Source organism: Phalangium opilio, unplaced genomic scaffold, assembly GCF_054372755.1.
Source record: "Phalangium opilio isolate 3A_F unplaced genomic scaffold, DU_Popi_V2 ptg000002l_1, whole genome shotgun sequence".
Classification (NCBI taxonomy): domain Eukaryota; kingdom Metazoa; phylum Arthropoda; class Arachnida; order Opiliones; family Phalangiidae; genus Phalangium; species Phalangium opilio.
The window spans coordinates 6,919,341-6,935,950 of record NW_028324144.1 but is presented as its reverse complement, the minus strand read 5'-3'; the positions used below and the strand labels follow the sequence as shown (position 1 = coordinate 6,935,950).

General features: G+C 39.0%; 2 protein-coding genes and 1 long non-coding RNA gene across 4 annotated transcripts; 2 read left to right on the top strand and 1 right to left on the bottom strand.

Moving 5' to 3' along the window:
• Positions 1–31: 31 nt before the first annotated feature.
• LOC149718486 (uncharacterized) lies at positions 32–988 on the top strand. 2 transcript variants are annotated; one of them, XR_016368135.1, is made up of 6 exons: positions 32–144; positions 210–274; positions 366–420; positions 508–656; positions 726–765; positions 839–988. It is a non-coding gene; the product is annotated as an uncharacterized LOC149718486 (long non-coding RNA). The 2 variants fall into 2 exon arrangements; XR_016368216.1 differs by having other exon boundaries at positions 366–656.
• A 391-nt stretch (positions 989–1,379) lies between these two features.
• Positions 1,380–3,768, top strand: LOC149718485 (uncharacterized). Its single transcript, XM_089840751.1, has 6 exons — positions 1,380–1,446; positions 1,510–1,674; positions 1,741–1,909; positions 2,051–2,268; positions 2,328–2,649; positions 2,708–3,768. Exons 2-5 carry the CDS (start codon positions 1,525–1,527, stop codon positions 2,454–2,456), a joined length of 666 nt encoding a protein of 221 aa, XP_089696877.1. The 5' UTR covers positions 1,380–1,446; positions 1,510–1,524; the 3' UTR covers positions 2,457–2,649; positions 2,708–3,768.
• Positions 3,769–5,729: 1,961 nt separating this feature from the next.
• LOC149718484 (multidrug resistance-associated protein 1-like) lies at positions 5,730–15,613 on the bottom strand. The gene is made up of 13 exons (XM_089860942.1): positions 15,551–15,613; positions 15,298–15,501; positions 14,816–14,962; positions 12,984–13,074; positions 11,495–11,859; positions 10,105–10,272; positions 9,071–9,246; positions 8,322–8,427; positions 7,701–8,225; positions 7,127–7,326; positions 6,824–6,950; positions 5,914–6,683; positions 5,730–5,841 (listed from the first exon to the last, which is right to left on the bottom strand). The coding sequence occupies exons 1-13, from the start codon at positions 15,611–15,613 to the stop codon at positions 5,730–5,732; spliced, it is 3,054 nt and encodes a 1,017-aa protein (XP_089717068.1).
• Between the last annotated feature and the right edge of the window lie 997 nt (positions 15,614–16,610).

Sequence of the window (16,610 nt, the reverse complement as noted above, 5' to 3'; positions counted from 1 at the left end):
TTCTCATTGTTACGAAACAATGGAACGAAATAAAGGAACGAAATAAAGGAAGAGGAATATCGGTGAGGGCAAAACAGCTATCTTATGGGAGAAAGCGTCACAAGACATGCCTTCACTTACGCAACTTTTCGCCCAAAACCATAGGTTTTTATTTAAATAGTTTGTGAAAACATTGCACTTTATTAACTCTACTTGTTTTTGGCATGAAGGGTTAGATTTAGAAAAAGGGTATAAAACGTCCATAAAACCGACCAACCGTAATGTGTTTTCCAAGGTATGTAATACCCAATCTTAGAATGGGTAAATAATCTCGTAGAAAACATGCTCTCGTCCATGTTAAATTTTTCCATATCCAACTCTTCTAGTCTGGTTATTCTTTAATTGCGAAAATATTGATCAGATGCTCTGGAGCGCAAATAAGTAATCATAAAACATAAATTAACTTCTATATCGCGTCAAGCTTCAAGATTTCTCCCAACTATTCTGTTGTGTTTTCAATTACCATAGCAACAGTTTCTTAAGCGGCAGTGAGTGGTTAACAAAAACAGCAGTTAAACGCGGCTTATTATTATTGCCTTCACCTTTCGGATTCACGCTAGGATTTAAGTGAATCACGAAATGGAATATCTTGGAAAGGATCGATATTTTAAATACAAGTAAGAATTAGCATTTTCAGCTCTGAAATATCATCGAAGATTTAAAAAGAAAATTCTCAATTATTGTAGATACGCCCAAGAGACTCCAATAAACGTGACGACAATTACGGTGAGTTTATCAACATTTGGGCGAATTATTTTTGATGATGGTCAGAAATTAAAATTCTAACATAACTTGTCAGGAAACGTGGATGATGGAGAATCACGCTTCATGGTACAAAATAATGGAGGATTATTTGAAACGATCCCTAAACATGAAGTATTTTTCACAAAAGCAAGAGACCCCTGGATTATTCATTAAAAATTTCGAATAGTCGCCAATTGAGTACGTTTAAAATTAATTAAAAGTATTGTATCCAATTCGAGTAATTAGACCAAACAAGAAAAATTGTTTTAACGCACTGGTTTTTGCTCGTCAAGTCATACGAGTGAGCAAATATTCCAATCAATTAATTTTAAACATTTAAAACTGGCGACTATTCGAAATTTTTAATCATTAATCCATGAGTCTCTCTTTATTTTAAATATTCGATAAACGAAATTGAGTATCGAAGCCCTCCCCACAATTCACAAATGCCTTGATTGGCACCAACGCTTTATAAAAACGTTTACCCTGCATGTGGCATGATCACATTTGTAACATTAACCAACATTCCCTAGCCAACATACGGAATGTTATAAAATTAATATTAATTTTATTTTGTCGATGAATACTATACTATTTTACGAATTCCATAAAGTGGACTTTCATGAGCTTTCTAAATTACATACTGCGCCTGGTTTTTTCAACGTAAGCGAATTTCAGTCTGTTTTAGAACTGATTTCTAATAATAATGGCTCCTGTATGTTTTAGAATGCTAATGTAATTATGATTCCCATGCCACTATCAATTTTTGATGGAAGACTGGAATATTTCAGCCCAGCTTCGGTCTTCGAAACGGCCAGAACTATTATCGTGTCCGCCGCCCCCAAGAGGGTTGTGTCCACTTCCTTTTCCTTCTTAAATATGGACACTCCGGTAAATTTCTATTAATTAGATTCCACTAGCTACCCAAATCATTGAATTAATTCTTGGTTCAATTAGGTGGTAATTTTAACGGTGTCAACCGTGGTCCTCCTGTCGCTTTTTCTTGTCATTCACTCCGTCGTATCCAACAAATACAAATCGGTACCCACCAAGAAAGTTGTTAAAAAACTGGCCAAAGAAACCCTGGAAAATTTCTGGGAGAACGCTTCGCTCCTGTGCGCCGAACGTAAGCAATTAAGCACAATCCGGTATTTGAAAAGAATTCCCCGTAATGCCAGATGGAGTGCGTATCGTATAGGGCATCCAATTAGCAAAGATTGTGTTCCCATAACGACAGATTAGTGAGATATAATTATGTTCCTTTCAGCGATTCCCTCCATTTTGCCCCATATTACTTGTCGTCTCCTCGCTTCTTCGTGGCTGATCGGAGTGACTTTCATTCTGTTCTTCTTGGGTTGTTACTTGCGGACGGAGTTCTCGAGTGAAAGCTACAATTGCATCAACACTCTATCGGACTTGATCAAATCGAAAATTCCTCCTATAATGAACAAAGACACCGGAACTCTGGATTTTTTTAAAAATTTGGTAAATAGGCTTTCCCTTAGTTGTCAGTATATGTTAACGTTATTGGTGGGTATCTACAGGCAGACCAAGATCCAGTTGTTAAGGAATGGCTAGACGCACTCGACCAGAAGAATATTTTCTGTAGTCTAAAAGATTATATGAAGCTTGATGGATACATTCCGGTTCTTTCCGGGGGAAAAAATCTCTAATCGCAGAGGACCTCTATCTGACTTGGATAATGGGAGGTTTCTTGAAAGCTGAACCCGATAGAAAAGAGTTCTTGGCGGAAAACGGAGGACTATACTTTTCTCAACACGATCTTGGCTTCGAGTACTTACACATCATTTACAACACCTCTTGGGCGAGAAGCAGCCCGCAAGTTCACGAGAACATACAACTGAGGTTGGTACCAATTTGGTCGAAAATGATAAAATTGGGACTTAAAAAAGTTTGGTTTCAGCCTTCATCCGATTTTTGAATCGCAAGTTTTCAAATATCTAGATTTTCATTTGCATCACTTAATTGAACAAGTCAAATGGAAAAGACCGTCGAAACGTACGGTGGCTTTGGACCTGAGTAGTGTCAGAGTTCCTTTCTACTTGCTCGTCGCGCTCTTGTCAGGAACAGTAGCGGCCGTAATAACTGAAGTAATCTTCGATGGATTTGCTTAAACGTTGAAAATTTAATTTCAACACACGAAATCGATTTTTTTGATAATATTAATAGATTTCCCTTCTTCGAAATGCAACACACGTTACCTAGAAAATACAATTCACATTTTCTGCTTCACTCATTTATTATACTATAGTGATTGAGATTTTTCACTTAATAGACTCTTTTCAAAGCTTGGTGGGGAAATAGAGTCTGGTGTATGACCGTCTTGGTTTCTTAAGACTAAACTGCGGTCCCCCTTATTAAACGGGTCTATCATTATTCGAATTTAGACTAAACTAATTGCCTTGCAATAATAAAAACTGGCAAACATGCACGCATTTCGTTTCACGAGAAAACACGTTGATAGAATATTTTACCTCGTATGGCAAAATCAGAGTTCAAGTTAAATTAAAAAATATAAGTCCAAAAGTTAAATTGTACCAGAAGTGGATTGTACAAAAAGGTTAAACGTATGAAATAAAACCTGATGCACTTTTTTGCCAAACCAATGTAGCGCCTAAAAGTAGTTACGTGTTACTCCAATGCGTAAGATATTCCCACGTTTTCTACGTCGAACATAATTGCGGAAAAGCGACAAATCGTTAGATTATATCTAAAATGGGAAGTAATGCTTCAATCCACCATTAGAAGGGATAACTTTTCTCGTTTAAAACCCATTTTTTTTCAATGTTAAATTCTATTACTACTAAAGGTGCGATTGACTACAGTTATGACCCACAACACCAGAAACAATATTGACCAGACTGTCATATATCACTAATTTACTTCTACATTGTATGAAACTTCAAGATTTCCAAATACTCGTAGTCTCGGACATTTTGTTTTATACTGCAGAGGCAGTTTAATGTTCGGGAGAGAGTGGCAAACAGTCAGAGCGGTTAACTAAGTGATAGTGACTCATTTCCCAAGCTCGACTTGGAAATATACCTGATTCCAACCTTCCCAAGGCGAGTAAAGATGGGTTCTTTTGGTTGGTACCAATTTGGTCGAAAATGATAAAATTGGGACTTAAAAAAGTTTGGTTTCAGCCTTCATCCGATTTTTGAATCGCAAGTTTTCAAATATCTAGATTTTCATTTGCATCACTTAATTGAACAAGTCAAATGGAAAAGACCGTCGAAACGTACGGTGGCTTTGGACCTGAGTAGTGTCAGAGTTCCTTTCTACTTGCTCGTCGCGCTCTTGTCAGGAACAGTAGCGGCCGTAATAACTGAAGTAATCTTCGATGGATTTGCTTAAACGTTGAAAATTTAATTTCAACACACGAAATCGATTTTTTTGATAATATTAATAGATTTCCCTTCTTCGAAATGCAACACACGTTACCTAGAAAATACAATTCACATTTTCTGCTTCACTCATTTATTATACTATAGTGATTGAGATTTTTCACTTAATAGACTCTTTTCAAAGCTTGGTGGGGAAATAGAGTCTGGTGTATGACCGTCTTGGTTTCTTAAGACTAAACTGCGGTCCCCCTTATTAAACGGGTCTATCATTATTCGAATTTAGACTAAACTAATTGCCTTGCAATAATAAAAACTGGCAAACATGCACGCATTTCGTTTCACGAGAAAACACGTTGATAGAATATTTTACCTCGTATGGCAAAATCAGAGTTCAAGTTAAATTAAAAAATATAAGTCCAAAAGTTAAATTGTACCAGAAGTGGATTGTACAAAAAGGTTAAACGTATGAAATAAAACCTGATGCACTTTTTTGCCAAACCAATGTAGCGCCTAAAAGTAGTTACGTGTTACTCCAATGCGTAAGATATTCCCACGTTTTCTACGTCGAACATAATTGCGGAAAAGCGACAAATCGTTAGATTATATCTAAAATGGGAAGTAATGCTTCAATCCACCATTAGAAGGGATAACTTTTCTCGTTTAAAACCCATTTTTTTTCAATGTTAAATTCTATTACTACTAAAGGTGCGATTGACTACAGTTATGACCCACAACACCAGAAACAATATTGACCAGACTGTCATATATCACTAATTTACTTCTACATTGTATGAAACTTCAAGATTTCCAAATACTCGTAGTCTCGGACATTTTGTTTTATACTGCAGAGGCAGTTTAATGTTCGGGAGAGAGTGGCAAACAGTCAGAGCGGTTAACTAAGTGATAGTGACTCATTTCCCAAGCTCGACTTGGAAATATACCTGATTCCAACCTTCCCAAGGCGAGTAAAGATGGGTTCTTTTGGTTATTAAATTAATCGATTTATGTGCAAAGGTCATAATGTACTAAAGAATTAAACGAATTAAATAAAACCACCGAACATTTTGCCAAATCAATATAGCGCGCCGCCTAGCAGTTTGGGAAAGAATATTTATAAAATTTTTCGGGGCCAGTGACCCTTCGTGTCCAAAACAACGAACTGGTCCTTGGACTTGTTCCTCACTCCCCCTTAGTTTTCCTATAGATTTGCAATTAATAAACTGGTTCCGAGGAACAATAACCCCCACTTCCTGAATTTAAAAACGGGCTTTTGACCAGAGGTAATGTGCTATTTCACAAACTAGCACCACATAGTTAAGCGTTACAGCCATGTGTCAGAAAATCCCACGTATTCTGTCTTGCGGAAAATATTTTTTTTAAAAATACTAGTTTAAACAAACAGGGTTTTGTATAGAAATCTTCTATTTCAATCTTAGACGAAAACCACCAACTAAGTAAACAACAGTATTTGACGTTGCTCTGTTAGTAAAAAATAAATGATAAAACTTGTTTGTTAGACTCGTAACGAACAGTACATAACATTAAACGTAAGGCATAGATGCTTAATTTAAAGTTAATCTAGAATATTTTTGCATCTTTGGCCAAAACGTAGAACATTGATTTTTCATTCCTCAAGAGAGCATGTGGAGAGTCGAATTCCATAATTCGGCCCTGATCGAGAACCATCACCCTATGAAGAGTTCAACGACGGCAAATTAGTCAACTACATTGGCAAGCCTGTTGAAAAGTTTGTTATACGAACTTGTCGTAGTCTAAGATGGTGTTTATTCTATGCGCGATGGTAATGATGGTAGAGTTCGCGAATTCCTTCTTTATGGTCTCTTGAATGAGATCGTCAGTGTCCATGTCGACCGAGGCCGTGGCTTCGTCCAAGATCAAGATCTTGGTGTTCCTTAATAAAGCACGAGCCAAACAGACTAACTGACGCTGCCCTACGCTCAGATTCTGTCCTCCTTCGGTCACGGGGTGATCCAGTCCCTGCTCGAGTGACGCCACGAAGCACTTCAGGTGCGAGTGTTCAAGGGCGGCCCACAGTCGCTGATCGTCTTGTTGACCGAAGGGATCCAGGTTGAGTCTGAGCGAACCGGAAAAGAGGACGGGCTCTTGGGGGATGATGGTCAGCCGCGAACGCAAATCGGACAAGCCCAATCCCTCCACTTCCACTCCGTCTATGACGATCTGACCGCGCACCCCATCGATGAGACGAAAGAGTGCCAACGTCAGGGATGACTTTCCCGCACCTGTACGCCCCACAACGCCCACCTTCTCTCCGGCTTCGATCCTGATATCTATGTCCTTCAAAACCAAATCCAATCCTTCTCGGTATCTGGTGCTGTAGTCGTGGAATGTGATTTGTCCGCGTTGAGGCCAGTCATCTGGAGGTTGGGATTCTGGTTTCTCAAACTCAGCTTCGGACTCCAAACGACAGTATTCGTCAACTCTTTCTATAGAGACTATATTTGACTCCAAAGCCGTAGCGGAAGCGATAAAGACTTTCAGAAATTGCAGAAGCTACTAGTTCAAAATATAAAATTAGTATACTGTAGTTGTATTGTTCCACGTGACAGAAAAGCCTGCACAATTTCTTATCAAAATTCAGCGGGAATTATCGTTAGCTTATGAGATTATAAAATATAACATGTAGTGCTTACCCGATCAGCATTAGAAAAGATCAATCCTACAAAACCAGCCGTCAGAGTTCCTTTGCTCAAAATTGTGAATATTGCGGTGCAAAACATCAAGCAATTGCCCAAGATATTATAGCGTACTGTCAGCCATCTGGAAAGAAATTGCATTTTATTGACTTGGAATTCCCGCTTTGCATCCGCAGAGCGATTTTAACCCAAATGTAAAAAATGTAGTGTAGATACTGTCGCACCAAAACGAAAAAGACTCGATTGAAAGCAGGCCTTAATGATGAAATTACAAAATTTAGTGAATCAGATAGGCCCTACCTTTGTGCCATGTTCATCATGTAGTTAGCGGCAGTGCATTCGTCTATCAGTTTGAGGAAGTGTCCTTCGAAGTTCTCTCTTGCGCGACATGCCCTGATGACAGTGCTGCCAGCCACTGATCCTCCCACGTGCGAAAACAAGAAGGAATTTCTCAAGCTAGTTATCCTCTTGAATTGACGATTGCTCGACATTAAGAAACGCTGCAAAAGATATTCGAATATCTTCATCATGCCTTCTACAACATTTTGCAGTAATATATTAGTGCCCAAACACTTTTAATGGATTGAATACTCCAAATATTTCAATTATTTTAATCGCGCGGGAAGTGCTGGGGGTAGAAGTCTAATTCAGAATAGAAGTTTATAAAAAATGTCTGTCAACTTTGATAAAGGTCGATAACAATAATGTTCTCTATATATTTCAAGAGTTTCATTTAAAAGCTCGAGCTTCTGAAATGGAATCAACTCCCGAATTATTAAGAATCAAAGATACGAATTCCGTGTTTAACCACGACAATTAACGAGCTAGATACTGAATAATTATTTATGACAGAAAACTGAAATCGAGTTCCTACCTGAAGTAAAAGGTATCCAACGACAACAACAATGCAGGGAATAATGAACAATGGTAAATATATTGCAATTCCTAACGGATAAACAACTAAAAGTATCATCCCGCCACTAGTTAGAAATAACACTGGAGGTAATTGCTGGTCGAGTGCGTCGATATCTTGGGAGAAACGATTGAGTATTCTTCCAACGGGGGTTGTGTCGAAGAAGGACATGGGAGAACGACATACGCTGTCAAGCATTTTCCCATGCAGACAGTTTGACGCTCGTACACAGCGAAATACGTTCATGATTATAGCAATGAATGCCAAAATGGCTTGGCTTAGACCAAGAACGACTAAGACCCCTATACGTGTTGCCTTTAAGTCTGGGTTCGCTTTAAAATCTTCCTTGGAATCCGTGCACCACAGAGACAGCCAGTAAACTGACGCGAAATTTATGACGACAAGACTGGTGATTATTGTTAAGAAGATCGCAGACCATGTTAAACCATAGGCTTTAAAATATTGTTTGTATTGTGACACGGATATCTGCAAATGGAAAAATAACATTATCACGATGAAAAATGTGTGTTCTCAAAAAGCAAATAAATGTTCAAAATCTCCTCGTATTTTAAAAGCACATACGTTTCCTTCTTTGAGCGTCTCTTTAGTCATAAGTTTTGCTTCGTCTTCATCCAAGACCTTTTCTTGGGATGCAAGATGAGGTTTCTGAACTTCGATATTTAACGTACTACAAAAATTGCATTATCAAAATTCGTTAATAAGTAAAGCGAATTCAACCATGGAGTTGGAGGAACAGTTAGCGAGCCACGTGTTAGCCCACGCGAACGGAACACAGTCTGAGGTGTAATTCAAGGTCAATTTAGAAAAAAAAGCCACCCTATACAGCATTTTACGAGAGGTATTTTGGTGGGCGCTTCTATAACCTGTCAGTAAGCCTGGTGTACCTTTTGTTAGTGGCAAACTTTCCCTGTCGGTGGTCGTGCTTCGAAACATCGACAGAAAAACTCTTCGAAAAGAAGTTGTAATCTCGTAAGTTCCGTATAGGATCTCTAATTTTAAATTTTATGACAAAGACCTTGGGCTACTCCCAGCCAGTCTCTCGAACTGATCGAGACGTGGGGGTTGAATAATTGTGTGGAAGGCTAGCGCTTACCGCTTCTCTTATAATATGGCCTCCATGGTTCAACTTTAAAGAACCCCAAATCAAAAAATTAATAACACGGGCTATTTTTTCAAACAGTACACGCCACAGAAAAATTCCCATCGTTATTTTATTCAGTAAATGGTCAATTTTTAAAACTTAAAGCTATGTCGCTTTTTTTCTACGTAATCGCGGTAGAAAATTTAGGTAAAGCTTTAAATTTACTTACGGCGATTCTTCTATATTCTCGTCGCTCATGTGTTGCGCAAAATAATCTCTGGCCATTCCCTGACGACTCATGATTTCGTCATAGCTTCCCCTCTCGATGATTCGTCCGTTGTTCATGAAGAAGATCTCGTCCACTTCGCTGATGAAGTTCAAGTTGTGCGTCACCAAAACTCTCGTCTGTAAGAGATTGAATTGCTATTTATCGAGCGAGCAAGGAAATACCAAACAGAAGCAGCTTTCAAAAGCGAAAGACTGAAAAGGGTTTATTTGCGATCGCAAGTTACTTTCAGCATCAATATATTTTGTTCACTTTTTGAAGTTGCGCGGGTCAAAATCTATTCATTTTAATCATGTATATATGAGACTAGCTGTTACCCGCGGCGTCGCTCGCGTGTGATAAGAACTTCCATCAAAATGATATAAAGAATGGGTAGATTTTACTGATGACTATTATTTTTGTAGTACCCTAGGAGCGAAGGCACTCGGCGTTGCCCGTCAGCCCGTCGGGACATTTATTAATAGTTTTCACGCGGATATTATTCCATAAAGAAGGGTTTTAAGTTTTTGGCCGCCATTTAAAAAGATGGCAAACAAATCGTACCCAAAAGACCATTCAGCCGGTCTATAGGTTAAAGGAAAGCAGTGTACTAAATATTTGCGAAAATGGTTGAAACGCGCGGACTTTGTAGCATAGAGAAGATTTTTTACATTTCTGGACGCCATTTTTTTAAGATGGCGGCAGAATGGAAAAATCTTTCTTTTTACGCGCCTACTACTTATGAATAACGTTCCTGCAAATTTTCAGCCTACTAGGGCAAGCGGTTTGGGCTGGGCGTTGATTATCAGTCAGTCAGTCAGACAGGACTTTGATATAGATATAGATGTCAGCTGAAACTTATTTTAAACTCACGACATTGATTACTTTCCGGACCGTCATATACTATTATTTTCGTGATTTTAACGATAGGACATGTCGACCACTGATGAATGGTCGCTTAGCGCTTTCATAGAAAACGTAAGAGTAGCGTTATTTACTTTCGTTCGAAGAAATCCCTTTGGTCCGATGACTTCGTTGAAGAGATGTTTGGCCACGTGTGAGTCAACCGCCCCCAAAGGGTCATCAAAAAGATAAACATCGTCATCGCGATAAATTGCTCTGGCCACGTTGACCCTTTGCTTCTGACCACCACTCAAGTTGATACCCTATCATTTAGAAATTTTAAACGAACACAATACTAAAGAAATCAGCGATCTCTGGAACTATGTATTAAACGTCGCCAGGGTTTCCGAATACAGTGCATTACATATTTTTTAGTCTATTTCCGTAGCTTCCCGTGAAACAGAGATAATGAAGGCGTTCATTGGACCTTATTATTCATAACATCCACTGTCTTTCATGATTTTAAAGATATCCAAAGACTTGACAGTTTTTTTTCCTACTACCCACTTAGAGCGTATAGCCGTGAGGCTTTGCGCTCCAGGAAGAAGTGATGGAGTGTGAGACCCTACGCGGCCCAACACTGACGGGGCCGCTAGGACGTATGTGTGTAAACAGGGAAGGAAATGAAGTTTACTTGGGAGGTGACGGAAGGTGAAATTGGGGTAAGTCACCTCCGGCGGACACGGGACAGTCGGCACCTATAGGGTAGGATCGCCGACATGTGTCGTATTCCCTCAAACTGTGCCGCCCAGAAGCTTGGCTTACACGAGTGCGCCACACTCCCGGCCAAGACTTGACAGTTTAACCTTGTCAAGCCGCACTTAATGGAAACACTTCTATCGCGTCACTTCCTAAGAATCACGCGTGTTCGATTTTTATTTCTAAAAATATTAAAAAAGCTAGGAAGAATAACAAATTTTGTCTGTTTACTAAATGGCAGTGAAATTAATCAGGGAGGAGTAGAAAATTAAGCGTTTTGTGGGGTGAACCAGTATTCTACAAAGCGAGCCTAAACTCCCGCAGTGGGAGAAAGAGAGTCGAAAGGGATTAATTCGGATGCTTCTTTTCAAGTGGGTTACTATTTTGGGCCCCTTCTTTAACACAAAATGTACTATTTTAAAAATAAATCTCGTACAAATTGCTCATCTACAGACAACGGACGTTTTTTCTCAAGAGAGAGCAGTTAGCATTGCTAGTTTTTTACGGGAAATCTGATGCTTCTTGATTAGTTATAAAAAAGTTTCCCTTTTTTCCTGTAGTGGGAGTTCAGCGTAACGGTTGTCAATCTAAAAATCACGAATAATTCCTTTCCTTTTCTACTCCTACCAGCATTGCAGATTATTGCCTAAGCTACATTCCACTCCATTTTAACTATCAAAGACTTAATCTCCTTTTTTTTACCGCGATACCACTTTGGCGAATTTAAAAATATTGTTTACAAGTCAGTTGTTTTCTCACAACATTTTTGGTTTCAATAATACGTACTCTTTCACCTATCTCCGTTTCGTCATCAGCGGGTAGTTGGTCGAGGTCCGGTTGTAGGGCGCATGCGCGTATCACGTCGTTGTATCTTTCCTGGTCCATGTCGTTGACGAAGAGTATATTCTCTCTGAGTGAGGCGTTCTGGATCCAGGGTTGTTGAGTTATGTATCCCACTCTCCCGGTCACTCTCACCTCCCCATCCACCTTCTGCATCTCGGACACCAGAGCGGACAAGAGGGAAGACTTGCCACAACCCACCGGACCCACCACGGCCACCAACGAACCACGATACACTTTGAAATTGATGTCCCGAAGAGACGCCGGTTCTTCCATGTTCCAATGGAATGTTCCCTTCTGAATCTCAATTGCTGAAATTTTCATAGAAATAAATTGATGTTAACATTGATCAATATACTGTAGACCAATTGAGAGTTCGGAAATATTTGTAAACCATCTTAAAGGTATCTTAATCCTCTTTAAAATCTATATGTTGAGTGGCTTCTTTACATATAAGCATAAGCATATCAAACCACCCGTAAGCGTGAATCGGCGGGAAATTAGCCACAGGCATTGTCTAGGTAAAACTCGGGAGACAAGTCTTCCTGGTGGCACAAAAGGGAAACTTTATTCAAATCACGCAAGGGATGCTACCGGAAGCTTGGGAAAAAATACAAGGATTAATATATATCTTAAACTTACCAATTATAAGCTCTACCTCTATTAATACTTGTAATCATAACAAACATTGTCGTCTGCTAGTGAGGCTAAAACGTGGATTTTGTAGTTCGCGTAATAAAGGCACGCCGTAGCCTACACTTTTATCTTTTGTACTTATCCTATTCGTAAGAAACCAGTTGTACTGTGTACACTTATCACTAAGAGTTTTTCCCATTTTCTTTAAAAATTCGAGATAATTTGCTGTTCCTAATATTAAACAAACAACTTAAGTCTTAAAAGCCCGTACTAAACAGATTACCGCTGCCATTCATTGCAGACTGCTTAGATTTCCGGGTTATAAGGTGGTAGGGGGAATCGGGAAGGAGAGAATTGCTTCGTTTTCCCTCTAGGTGGCGTAGAACCTCAAATTTCTCTCTGGCGCCCTTGTACAATGGTGATTACCCGTGGTCTTATTATGAATTCAAGCTTACGGGTGGTTTGATATGCTTATGATATAAGTTTAAGGGGAATGTTTGAGTCTTTGTGGTCTTTCCTTCTAAATTGATTATTGTGCTAAACCAAAACTACTTTTTACCCTCGGTCTAAATCTACTATGGGAAGGAGAACATTCTTTCAATTTCTTTGTTTATACCAATGCCCCGGATTGGTAGACGTTTAGTTCTGAAGATGTTCCATCAATTGTCTTTTGTCTCCTCGCTCAATCGTTAAACCACAGTTGATTTTGAGCTAAAAATCATCCGCGTGTTTTGGAATAGCTTGCTAAGAAAGTACGCAACCCATCTAGTTTTTTAAAACCTCTAATTAATTGACATACCATACTGGGCGTCGTTTGCCAACTGCTCCACGTAATGCTTGGTTTCTCCACGACTCAACAATTTTGCAATTCTTCTTACCGAGACATGTGTCTGTTAGGAATTACTTAGTGAATTTGGTTAATTTTGAGATGTTTTAAGTTAACTATAGGGAAGGTCAATGTGACAATTCAGTACGATCTTTCTCTAAAAATAATACCTCTTTGTGGGGAAATTTTTTTGTACTATTAAACATGTAATTAGTTTCCGTTTTCCGTTATTTAATGACGCCAACTATAATATCGAAATTTCCTTTTACATAGCACGATGGAAATCGAATGAAACATAATATCAAAAGTATATATATTAAAACAAAAAGGCCCGATCATGTAGACGAAAGGAAGCCCTTATATAAGCGGTTCCCGCATGAGTGGATTCCATAATAGTCCTCTAAATAGCGGGTTCCCAATAACGCAGTCATAGCCGTAGTTCCACATGGAGTGGTACTCGTAAACGCGGCGTACAGTTACAGCAGTTCCCTAAAGACCTGTACTACCGGGAAGTGAAAAACTAGAGTCGCTTATGATGGTGTAGGTTTAGTTATTTGAACTTCAATAGTGTTAGATCTGGTATGGATAATTAAGTCACATTTTATCCCAATAATAATTGGTTAGGTTTGGTTAAGAATGGTCTGGTTTGGTTATTTGAACCTCAATATTTTTAGAACAGCTAGTGAGGTTTGGTCAGGGTATGATGATCTATTTGTACTTTTAAGGTAGGACAAACTTTAGCTGTAGGGTTAAGAAATGCTCAAAACTTTTAACTCTGCTATTTCTCAAAAGAGCGGCCGCTATTTCTATAACATCAATTTTGAACAACGGCGCTGTTTTTTTTTTTTAAATCACGGTTGCTATATCGGGAACTGCTCTTCTTGGAACTGATGATACAAAGTACACCCGCCAGGTTAAAGTTCCAATCCCTTTTAAGCCGCCCTACTTCGACTCACGTAAATTGGAAACCATCACGAGAGCTACACCTTGGCCTAAATATTGTACCTACAGTTTCTTGTATTTTGAATGTACTTGCATCGTCTGCAACATTAGGAGCCAACAACACGCAAAGGTGGGAAACCGAAAAGTTTTGTTATACCATATATACTTTTGATATTCAAAAATATGAAACAAAGAAATTTCAAATCTTTGATTATCGGAAACCAGTTAATACCAAGAAGGAATTTACTATAAGAAGGCCTAAAAAGGCGTCCGGTGCGCGCGTGATAGTCGACAATCCCCCTCATGGGTGGGTGAAGGGTGGAAACGGAGGCGGGACTTAATATTTTATCTTACTCTATGTTTTCCACTATCTATCTCTTTTACCTTTTCGTTAAGCCTTGGTTTAGTTTTAGGAACTCACGAAATCATAAGTATAGTACACTTGATTCGATTTAGAAACAATTATGGAAACGATTTTCACGTAGAGACACGTATTCAAAATCCATTAAGTTAGGTTCAAAACCTTTTACAAACTTGTTAATGGAAATTATAAACCATTCGCGAACCGTTTCAGCACCGCTGGCAGCCTCCATTTTCTGTTTACTTTGCTCGAGGTTTTTTTTCTCTATTCGGAATACGTCAATCGCGTTTGTATGACCTATCCCCACGGGATCCAATAGGAAAGCGCAGAGCAATGACGGACATGAAAGGGGCTTAGTTGTCCACTAACACCGGCGTAAGAGTACAAGCGTAAAATCTAGTGACTTAGGCATTCTTATAGTAAATTAATTCTTGTTAATACATTAAGTAAAACAAGCAAAATAGTAGATTTATCTTTTGACCCTCCCTGACACCATTCTTACCAAAACTAGGGTATTTATAAAATCCGAAAACGAATGCATTGACGTAGCTAATAATCGTACCAATTGAAATGATACAAAAGCTTTCCTGGAGGTGAGAATGTTATCGTCGTCAATTAATACGTACACGGCGAAACACGGCGCAGTAATCTGAAAATATCAAAAACCTATCAGTAATAACTTGAAAACAATATGGAGGTAAAAGAGGAAGCAAGAAGAGTAGTTTAATAGACAGAGATGACGACCGCCAACAATAAAACCAGCTTCAACTCGCGTTCTAATTTCATTGTTGAAATGTGGCGTTATCGCCTTCATTGAGCCTTGTTGCCTGGCAAAAGCATAGAGATTTCAGGGACATCTTCCCTTTTGAGTCGAGTGAGAACGCTAGGAGAAGAAACTAACACGAAGCTGAAATCTCTACACTTCTATGTGCCCACATGAATGATAGTAATATTTGACTTCTTGTAAGTATTATACGTTCGTACCAAAACCGGTATGAGATTAATTATAAATCCATTTATTCCTTGGAAGAGGGCTTGTTTCTTCATGAGTGCAATTTCTTTCTTCCTGATTTCAAGAACTATTCTCTGGAATGATCTCTCCCAGGCGTACAACTTCAAGACGCGGATTCCATTCAAGATTTCGCTCATCATTTTCATTCTCCTGTCCTTCAGCTTCATCAGGTCAACCTAATAAACGAAATTCTAAAGGAAACAATTCACAAAAACTGCAGTTTACATTTGCCTCAATTAAGGGCGTCAAGGGCACTTTTGTAGCTTTAAGGGTATGTAACGAAGGCATCGGCTGGTGGGTAAAAGTTATTTGATATACGTCATAGGCACGTGACTGAGGAAAGGCCTTCGTTCAAAGAAGCTCAATTCGTTTTAATTCGTAAAATATACCCGTTTCGAACCCCTTTCCCCCAGTTTAGGGTCGCGGTGTACAATACAAGTTCAACACATAATCCGGCTTAATTTTTACTCCTCTCTGGTTGTTTTAACCAAGTTTTATTTCTCTACTGTTGGCAATGTGTCCACGATCTAGATCGGAACAACTTCGAGGAGTTTGTTTATTCGTATTATGCTCTATTATATCTTCACCCATCTTGGTTTTGTTCTGGCTCTAAATGTAATAGGCGATTTCATAAATTACTTTTCACCAGGGGAGAATGCCATCCATCTTTGCTTTTCCCCCAGAAATATTTTTTCGAATGCGAACGTTTTTGAAAAGGTTTATTAAAAATCCCTATTAACTTTTCATTTATGCGATCTACTGTGAGATTGCTATTAAATTATGGATATGGTTCCGATTACAGTCTAGTGGGGTTTTAATTGAGTAACAAATACCTGCAACTCTTTGAATTTCTTCGTGCTGAGATAGTTTAGTGGAAGAAGAACTACAATGGGTACAATGCCAGCAAAGGCTGAATAGCCCAGTTCTTGATACATGAAGGCGAAGCACAATACTGTTTGTACCGGGACCGACCACAAGAGGCCTAGTTGAGGCGACAGAATTTGGAATCTGTTCGTGTCGACGTACATCGTGTTCAGAATTTCACCCATTGTCAGGTCACATCGATCGCTGCTCGTCAAACGAAATGTCTGTTTCGACGAATCTGAATAATGAACTAGAGTCCCACTATCACGATAACACTATCTTACTTTTTTGTACAGAACGTGCATGGTGGCGGATTTGAGTCTCAGTCCTAGTTTTGTGTGGAAAATGGCACTGCCTTCTTGCAACAAAGATTGCGCGAGACCCGCCAAACCGTAAAGGCAAGCGTAGAAAATCCCCTTCC

Excerpts from the sequence above, each read along its gene's own strand:
- LOC149718485 (XM_089840751.1), top strand. The coding sequence starts at position 1,525 with ATGATTCCCATGCCACTATCAATTTTTGATGGAAGACTGGAATATTTC. Across the intron at positions 1,910-2,050 it reads TTCGCTCCTGTGCGCCGAAC|CGATTCCCTCCATTTTGCCC; the intron begins GTAAGCAATTAA and ends TGTTCCTTTCAG. Across the intron at positions 2,269-2,327 it reads TGGATTTTTTTAAAAATTTG|GCAGACCAAGATCCAGTTGT; the intron begins GTAAATAGGCTT and ends GGGTATCTACAG.
- LOC149718484 (XM_089860942.1), bottom strand. The coding sequence starts at position 15,613 with ATGCCTTCGTTACATACCCTTAAAGCTACAAAAGTGCCCTTGACGCCC. Across the intron at positions 14,963-15,297 it reads TTAATCTCATACCGGTTTTG|ATTACTGCGCCGTGTTTCGC; the intron begins GTACGAACGTAT and ends TGATATTTTCAG. Across the intron at positions 5,842-5,913 it reads ACCATCTTAGACTACGACAA|GGTGATGGTTCTCGATCAGG; the intron begins GTTCGTATAACA and ends AACTCTTCATAG.